At 54.3% G+C, this 8,700-nt stretch overlaps 1 protein-coding gene across 1 annotated transcript; it reads right to left on the bottom strand.

Annotated features, from left to right (window-relative positions):
- Positions 1–2,295: 2,295 nt before the first annotated feature.
- On the bottom strand, positions 2,296–8,312 carry APOBEC3A (apolipoprotein B mRNA editing enzyme catalytic subunit 3A). Its single transcript, XM_032266681.1, has 5 exons — positions 8,122–8,312; positions 6,329–6,485; positions 3,698–3,986; positions 3,191–3,306; positions 2,296–2,905 (listed from the first exon to the last, which is right to left on the bottom strand). The coding sequence occupies exons 1-5, from the start codon at positions 8,148–8,150 to the stop codon at positions 2,876–2,878; spliced, it is 621 nt and encodes a 206-aa protein (XP_032122572.1). The 5' UTR covers positions 8,151–8,312; the 3' UTR covers positions 2,296–2,875.
- Positions 8,313–8,700: the final 388 nt, after the last annotated feature.

Raw genomic sequence — 8,700 nt, 5'->3', positions numbered from 1 at the left:
TAAGTGCCACAACCTGGCACAGAAGGGTGAGTTCCCCGGGACTGCCGTGCCCCCTGCCAGTGCCCCACCCTGCACACCCACATTACTCTGTGCGCTGAAACCTGTCTCTCTCAGGACAGCAAAAAACCAGTGACAGCTGGCCCCTTCCTGGTCCTGCTGAGGTCAGGTCAGGACAGAGTGTGTAAGGCATCCATAGAACCCGGGGGAGACTCTAGGCTCATATCAGTGCTGCAGTCCTCAGAGTGATGGGGATAAGAGTGTGGCCATCCCTCGGCCAACTGCAGGGAAGAAGAAAGCAGACTGTGCCCCTTCCTGCGGACCGACAGCTCCTCCCCCATTTCGGCCTCTGTAACACTGAGTGAAAATGAAAGACCCCACATCCCACTGGAGTTTCCGCTGGAGCCCAGGAAACCTCCCCAAGGACAGGAAGAAGCTGGTTCCCCATGTGGGCGGCAGGGATGGGTGCAGGGAGAATGGCCTCCTTCACAGGTGCAGGTGTTGCCTGAGATTCACCCTGGTCCCCTGTAAGGGGGGACAAGGCAGGTGCCCAGCAGGGGTTCAGACTATTGAGGGACAGACCAGAGCAGAGGGACCCTGGGCAGGTGCTGGGATGCACAGCCCGGGTCACCCTGGGACCAGAATGGAGGCCCCACTGGGGTCTGGAGTCCGTGCTGCCCTGTACCGAGGTCCCTGCTCTGCCACCACTGTGGGGCCCTGACCCCCTACAGTCCAGAGGACCACAGGCTGCCAGTTCCCAGCCCAGTTCTCAGCAATATCATGGGGCTGTGTCCAGTCCCCTCCCCAGGACCCATAGGGCTGCCAGGTCATGAGCAAAGCTGTGAGTTGAGGCCCAGGGAACAGGGGCCTGGGCCCTGGGGAGGTGGGGTTCTGGGGAACAGGAAAGATCTCCCTGGGACCTGCCCTGTGACACGACTAACTGTGGAGTTCTCTCACCAGGGTCAGGCCCTCTGGCCTCCCCTACACTGGCCCCTCTGCCCAGAATGACTGCACATTTTTTATCACTTGCTTGCAATGAGTGGAGTCAGAGCTGCTATCAAACCCAGACATACAAGCAAAGGGCAGCTTTGCCAACCAGGTCCCTCCTGCAGACAAAAGCACAGGGCAGCTTTGCCAACCCGGTCCCTCCAGCAGACAAAAGCAAAGGGCAGCTTTGCCAACCCGGTCCCTCCTGTGCCCGCCCTTGCGTGGGAAACACCACAGCCCTCTGCTCAGGGCGGGGCTGGGGTGTGCCCTGGAGTGCTCTGGGGCAGCTGGAGGAGGTTTCTTTCTGTCAAGACTCTGTCACTGTGTGTGCGTATGTGTGCATGTGTGTTGTGTATGTTGTGTGTGTGCGCGTGTGTATGTGTGAGCGTATGTTGTATGTGTGTGTTGTCTGTGTTGTATGCATGTGTGTGTTGTGTGTTGTTTGTGCATATGTTTTGTGCTGTTTGTGTTGTGTATAGTGCAAATGTGTGTGTTGTGTGTGTATGGTGTGTGTGCATGTGTTGTGGGTGCATGTGGTGTGTTGTGCATGTGTGTTGTGTGTGTGTGTCTAGGCCAGAGAAGCAGTGAGTCATTTCTGCCCAGGAGCAGCTGCCTGTGAGGCCCGTTCTTGGTCATGTATGTGGCTTCTGAGGACTTTCCAGAAATTGTGAGGTGGGAGCCGCCTGCTGTAATCAGGCACATAAGTCACATGTCCCAGAGTTGGGAACCAGCACAGAAGGCCTGGGACAGACCCCAAAGTGAAGTCACAACCCTGACACCTGCCGCCCTGACCCTGGGCTCCCTCACTGCCTCTGGAGCCTCCTGTCCCCAGGGCTCAGCTCCCCTCCCCTCTATTGCTGGGCTCTGCCTCCTGGGCTGCTCCCCAGACCCCAGCCTGGACACCTGCACTCTCCCTGAGCTCCTTCCCCTGCCTGGCCCTGTCCCACGCTCAGCCATGGCCTCCCCTGGGCTCCCTGTCTAGAGGGGTGGAATCAGGAAGGGGTGGGCACAGGGCTGCTCCCAGTGGCCCCTGACTGTACATGTGGGTTCCTTTTCTGCAGGGAGACAGGCTGCTGTCCTCTTCCTGTGGGGCCTGTCCCTTCCAATCACTGCATGGGTGGTGAGTGAGGGTGGGGTCTGCATTTAGGTTCCTCTTCTGTGAGGTTTAGCTAAGTTTTCTGGCCCTAGAGGGAAGTAGTGTGAACTTTGTCCACTTCAGGTCCACTACAAAAGGAAAGGCAGGTACGCATTTGCTGGTGTTGATGTAAACACTTGCAATTCATGATACAATTACTAAGCCAAAGCAGTTATGGAAGATTCTTAATGTTTTATTAGTCTAGATACGAAGCCAATTAAAGTAATCATTTCATTGATAAATTGAATTAATTAATTAATTGAAACAATTCTAAGAATATTGAGCATAATCTTACTATTGTATATTTGGGACATAACAGACATTTTCAATTAATTTTTTTTTTTTTTTTGAGGCAGAGTCTAGATCTGTTGCCAGCTGGAGTGAGCGGTTTCGGCTCACTGCAATCTCCGCCTCCTGGGTTCAAGTGCCAGCCTTCCCAATAGCTAGGATTACAGGCAGGTGCCACCAGGCCCAGTTAATTTTTGTCTTTTTCACCATGTTGGCCAGGATGGTCTCCATCTCCTGACCTTGTGATCCGCCTACCTCGGCCTCCCAAAGTGCTGGGATTACAGGTGTGGGCCACAAAGCCTGCCTCAATTAAAACTAATTCACTCTGATTCTTTAAAGAATCTACTTGTGAGGAGCCCATTGCTTTGCTGGCATTTGTGATCAGCTGGAGATGGTGGTGAACAGTCTGGTTGCATTTCTTGGAAGAAGATCTTTTATTCTGCTGCTCAGCCCAGGTCTCTGCCTTCCTTAGAGACTGAGGATCATCCATCGGTTTCCCTGATTCAGGAAGAGCAGGGGAGTTGAATGGAGCACGGACTGAGAGAGTGGAAAGAGGGCACAGGGAGGAGCCCTGGGGACAGGGACAATGACGGGAGAGGAGGGGGGACACGGGAGATGGGAGAGAGAGGGAAGCTGTGAGAAGGAAAGGGAGAGACAGAGCTGGGTGCCCTTGGGGGAGCAGGGAACCCAGAGGAGGCTCTGAGCAGAGGGGAAGGCAAGGCCTGGGGGAGAGGGGAGGAGGGGAGGCCGATGGGGCACTGGGCAGAGGGAGGGAGCCCTCACCTGGAGAATGGCCTGCAGCCTCCTACTCAGGGTTTGGCTGTGCTCATCTAGTCCCTCCCAGGGCTGGAAGGGGTGTCCCTGGTGATCCACAAAGGTGTCCCAGCAGTGCCTGAACTCTGAAAAGGGACAGGGGAGATAAGTCACGTTCCCCTGTGGGAAGGAGGCACCGAGGGCCCTGACTCAGGACAGATTTCCACATGCTGGTTTCAGTTCCTCCTTTCCCTCCCCCTCCCCTAGGGACTTCCCTCCTTCATCAGACACTTCCTTCCCTTTGGAATCTGGGACACCCCAGTTCTCATTCTTTCTGGAAGCCCCAAGTCCTTCTTCCACTTCCAGCCACCCTCCCCACCCTTCCCAGGCCCCCATCTCCTTGCCTGGCCTCTTTTCCCATAGACTCCAAAGTCAGGCACAGAGTGCAGCCTTCGCCTCTGCAGGCAGCAGACCAAGGCCTTTCCTATTCTTCTCATGGACCTCTCCTGCCCCCACCCACCCCACCCACCTTCTCACCCTCAGAGGTCATGATGGAGACTTGGGCCCCAGCATTCTGCAGCATTTGCAGCCCCTCCTCATATCTTGGGCGACAATCATAGATGCGGGCAGCGAAGATGCGCAGGTTCACGTGTGGGTTCTCTTGAAGGAATTCAGCCACCTCCCGGGCACAGCTGAAGCAGGGGCTCCAGGAGATGAAGCAGGTGACCCTGTAGGTCTGGGCCGGGTCCAGCCGCCAAGAAGGAACCCGGTCCAGGAAGCACCTCTCTGCATGGCGGCCATCAGAACCACTGAGAAGATTCCTAGCCTAGAAAAGGAAACCAATTGTGAAGTCATACCTTGTGAACAGGGAGGGAGGGCCTGGACCAGGTGCGGCTTGGGAGGCAGGGGCCTCCAGGACAAGATTAGAGGGGTCACCAAAACCCGTTATTAGGATGAAGGATTTTCTGTGCAATATTCAAAGTATCAAATGTTATGCAAAGGTCCCAAGATAAGCAAAACATTGTCTATTTAAATACAAACAAATCGAGCCAGGCGTGGTAGCTCACATCCAGCACTTTGGGAGGCTTAGACAGGTGGCTCACCTGAGGTCAGGAGTTCAAACCAGCCTGGCCTACATAGTGAAACCCCGTCTTTACTAAAAATACAAAAATTAGCCAAGCTTGGTGGCACATGCTTGTAATCCCAGCTACTCGGGAGGCTGAGGCAGGAGAATCACTTGAACCTGGGAGGTGGAGGTTGCTGTGAGCCAAGATCTTACCCTTGCACTTCAGCCTGGTCAACAAGAGCAAAACTCCATCTCAAAAAATAAATAAATAAATAACCCAGATCAGTAGCAATGACGTTTTATTTTGCCCGAGCTCCGATATATACAGGACAGCACTCTCCTGTCAGTCTCTATTTAAAATCTTCGTTTTTATTCACCATAGCATCCCATGACCCAGGTACCTTCCCACTTTGGAGAAGTGCATTAAATTTGCTTTTAAAAATACTGCATTAATTATTAAAATATGTTTTCTATAATTACTGAGCATTTGAAGCCCCCTTCAATGTCATACCCAAGGTCAGAGCTTTCAACACCCTCACTCCAGGCCCAGTCCTACAGGGAGGGGCTACAGAGATGGGCGCGGGGAGGAGGGGCCAGCTGAGCCCCAGGATCCTTGGCCTGTTGCCCCTGAGTGAGTGTGATTCCTTCAAAGGGAGGTAGACCAGCTCTATTTATCAACTCCCCGACCTCTATCCCATCTGCGGCCCATAATTCTAGAAGCTTCTATTCTGTGCCACAACCTATGCTGAGCCCAAAGATGACATAGACTTAGGCCAAAGGGGATTCCACAAAAGTCATGGGGAAGAGAAGACCAGCAGGACTTACTCCAAAGTGGGAAGGTCCCTGAGTCGTGGGATAATTGTCATTGCCGTGACTTATAGAAATATGGTATTTGCTCCAAACTTCAGAGAAAAGGACTTTCCACTAAGACTAGAAACTTATCAAGCTGGGGACAGCAGGGCAGCAAGGACTGTGATTGTGATGGGGACAAGGACAGGGAAGGACTCCATTCGGAGAGGACACAAAGTGGAGTGGATGACATGGTTTGTGCTGAGAAGGGGCTGTGGGTCATTCCTGGAGGAGTCCCATTGGTTAGGCAGTTATGGGGACTGGAGCCCTTGAAAGGACATTCTAAGCTGGGCGTGGTGGCTCATGCCTGTAATCCCAGCACTTTGGGAGACCAAGTCAGGTGGATCATAAGGTCAGGAGTTCAAGACCAGCCTGGCCAACATAGTGAAACCCTGTCTCTACTAAAAATACAAAAATTAGCTGTGTGTGGTGGTGGGCGCCTATAGTCCCAGCTACTTGGGAGGCTGAGGCAGGAGTATCACTTGAACCCAGGAGGTAGAGGTGGCAGTGAGCCAAGCTCGTGCCACTGCATCCAGCCTGGGCGATAGAGCGAGACTCCACCTCAAAACAACAACAACAAAAACAGACATTTCAAGCAGTGTGTATGAGTCCAGCAAGGCCCACATTTTGCTCACAGAGCCCAAAGGGGCCCCCAGTTTCCAGCACCAGAATCAAGTGGAACTTGGCCTCTCTAACCAGGGGCTGTGCTGGGCAGGGGCCAGGGAAGACCGCCCCTCTGGCTCAGGGCCTCTTGGCCTGTCCTGTCCCGGCTCCTCCCCAAATGCTGGCCATCCCTGCATCCTGATGTGGGCCTGTTCTGGCCTTGCTGTGGGCTCCACCCTGGTCAGGACAGAATCCCTGGTGGGCCTCTCCTGCCTCAGCCTCTCTCCCCGCAGGAAGTAGCCCAGGAGCAGGCACTGGGGAATCCTGGCCTTGAGACGTCGGGTCGGCCCTGAGTCCTCAAATCCCACCGTTCTGAATCATTCCTGGGGAGAGCTGCGTCTGTGAGGAGGGGATCCTGGGAGGGTCTCAGGAAGCACTTTGCCATCAGGCAGGCTCGACCCCACCTGGCCGTGGAGGGTGACTGAAGCCGAAGTCTCCGCCAACGGTGGGGTCGGCAGCAGCAGCTGCTGCAGAAAGCACAGGTGGCAGACACTCTGCGGGACACCACGTGTACCACCGAGAACCTTCTACCTGTGAGAGTCCTTGGACTGGGAGGGCACTGCCTGGATGCGGGTAGCTGGGTTGCTCACCTGATTGCATAGAAAGTCCCTCTGCTCAGTCATCAGGTCCCTGGTGCCATCGGGACCCTGGCGCTTCACCTCATAGCACAAGTAGGTCTGGTGCCGTCCAAAGACCTCAGGGTTATTGGTAAAGTTTTCAGTGAACGTATGTGGACCCATCAGGGGTCTGTGGACAAAGGCAGGGGACACTCAGCTGCTCGCTCTTCCCCTGCACCCCCTACTCCTTCCTGCGCTCCCCATATACTGAGGCACTTGTCAGAGGTGGGGCTTCCACTCACTTTGTGGAGGCCACTGATCCTCTCTCTCTGACCTCTTCTGGGGTATATCAGGAAGTCAGCACAGCCCTGGGCCTATCTAGGTCTTGTCAGGGTCTCCCAGGGTCAGGTTAGTGTCCTCAGGCCCTCTCCCCGGGGTCTCCTTCCCTGGCCTCACCATGCACCCCTCGCTGCTGGCACTGCTTGTCCTCAGCCCCTGCTGGAAGTGGACCCGCTGGGGCTTCCCTCCTGCCTGCAGGGTTAACACTACCACACCCAGCATCAGGGCAGAGACACTCCTGAGTGGGATCACTGGAGAGAGGAGCCTGCTAGGGACTTCTTTTAGGATAATTCATAGGATTTTCCGCATCCCTTAGGATGCCCTGAGGTCTCCCAAATGTGCCTCTCAGGTCAGTTGGGGTAGCTCAGGACTCCTGGGCTAGAAACACCAGCCCCACCAGAAGGCCTCTCCCAGATCCTCTCAATGCATCCTGACATAATCAGAATTAGAGAAATCTCTGTTTGGAGACAGCAAAAGAAAGAAAGAGAGAGAGAGAGAGGAAGGAAGGAGGGAAGGAAGGAAGGAGGGAAGGAAGGAAGGAAGGAAGGAGGGAGGGAGGGAGGGAGGGAGAGAGGGAGGGAGGGAGGGAAAGAAAAGAAGGAAGGTGGGAAGGAAAGAAGGAAGGAAGAGAGAGAGAGAAAGGAAGGAAAAGAAGAAGAAGGGGGAAGAGGGAAGGGAGGGAGGGAAGAGGTAGAGAGGGAGGAATGGAAAGAAAGAAAGAAGAAAGAAAGAAAGGAAAGGAAAGAAAAGAGGAGGTGGAAGAAGAAGGAGGAGGAGGAGGAAGAGAAAGAGAAGGAGAAGAAGGAGGAGGAGAGGGAGGTAGGAAGGGAGGGAGTGAGAAGGGAGGGTAGAAGGGAAAAGAGAGAGAGAGAGAAAGAAAGGGAGAGAAAGGAAGAAAGGAAAGAAAGAAAGAGAAAAGAAAGGAAGAAGAAGGAAAGAAAGAAAAAGAAAGGAACAGAATCTGTTCACTACTGTTCTCAGTAGACCTGGGGATGAATCTGGGCTCTAGCCCTCACTTGCTTTGGGTTCTCAAGGAAGGGAAACAAGACTTCCTCATAGCAAAGTGGTCCTACGACCAACTCCCTTTTCTTAATATTAGGGAGAACGAGATGACACTGAACATGAAAAGGGCTTAGGTCCAGAGACAGGGTACATTTGCAAGAAATAGACGCTCATGCAGAGTCAAGCAAGGAGAATGCCCACTCTGACCATCTTCACTGGCTGGGGCACAGCACCATTATCTACCGGGTTTTCAGGCTTCCTGTGCACCTGCCCCAGGAGGTGGAAGGATGCCTGGAATTGGTACCATTGGTGGAGAGACCAGTGCTGGGACCAAAACTGGAAACCCAGACCAAAAGGCCAGGTCCAGAGAGAGGGTCAGGAGGAAAACAGAGGCCCCAGGGGTTTGAGGGTGAGAGGTGAGTGCTCCTCAGAAAAGCTCAAAGAGGAGGCTGAGATACAGAGGGGCTCAGACGGGCCTCCCATACCTGGGCCTGGATGCTGGGCTGGCTTCCATGTCCTCGTCCCTTCTCGGTTCCTCGTCTGTGTCCTCTCACTCCTGAGACTTGCTCAAGCTGTGGTGTTGGGAGCTTCACCGACATTCTCTTAGGACTTGGGAGCCTTAATATATCATCAGTAACCTGGAAGCACTGAGTCAGCGATACTCTGCCCCACCCCTTCTCCAACTCAGGCCACGCATGCCACCCTGTCAGCATCAGAACAAGGAAGTTCTCTGCCACACCTTCGGGCCAGCCTTGGTTTTGATGTCCCCACTCTGACAACAGACCCACCGGACACTGTGGAGTGACAATAGGATGTAGGCCCAACCATACTTTGCTCCCTTTGGGCTGCAGGAATCTGGAAGGCAGGAGGGCAGGGGACAGGTGAGAGGGCAGGCAAGGTCCTCAATAAGACTTAGCATCCCCAGAGAGCAGCCTCCAGGGCAGCCAGCCCTGTGTCCCCCACTGCGGCCAGTGCAGGACGTGCCTGGTCCAGGCTCCCTGGCACCTGCCGCATCCCAGGCTCTGTTAGGTTCCTGTGTCCTCTTCCTTGGCTGTGGATGAGAG

Source organism: Sapajus apella, unplaced genomic scaffold (assembly GCF_009761245.1).
Source record: "Sapajus apella isolate SASKATOON/1434 unplaced genomic scaffold, GSC_monkey_1.0 scaffold160, whole genome shotgun sequence".
In the NCBI taxonomy this organism is placed as follows: domain Eukaryota; kingdom Metazoa; phylum Chordata; class Mammalia; order Primates; family Cebidae; genus Sapajus; species Sapajus apella.
The sequence above is the reverse complement of the archived record's forward strand: the minus strand, read 5'-3'. Positions and strand labels throughout refer to the sequence as shown.

Coding starts and splice junctions, on each gene's coding strand:
- APOBEC3A (XM_032266681.1), bottom strand. CDS start 8,150: ATGGAAGCCAGCCCAGCATCCAGGCCCAG. Junction 6,486..8,121: donor AGCCCAGCATCCAGGCCCAG/GTATGGGAGGCC, acceptor CTTTGTCCACAG/ACCCCTGATGGGTCCACATA. Junction 3,307..3,697: donor CTCCATCATGACCTCTGAGG/GTGAGAAGGTGG, acceptor GTCCCTTTTCAG/AGTTCAGGCACTGCTGGGAC.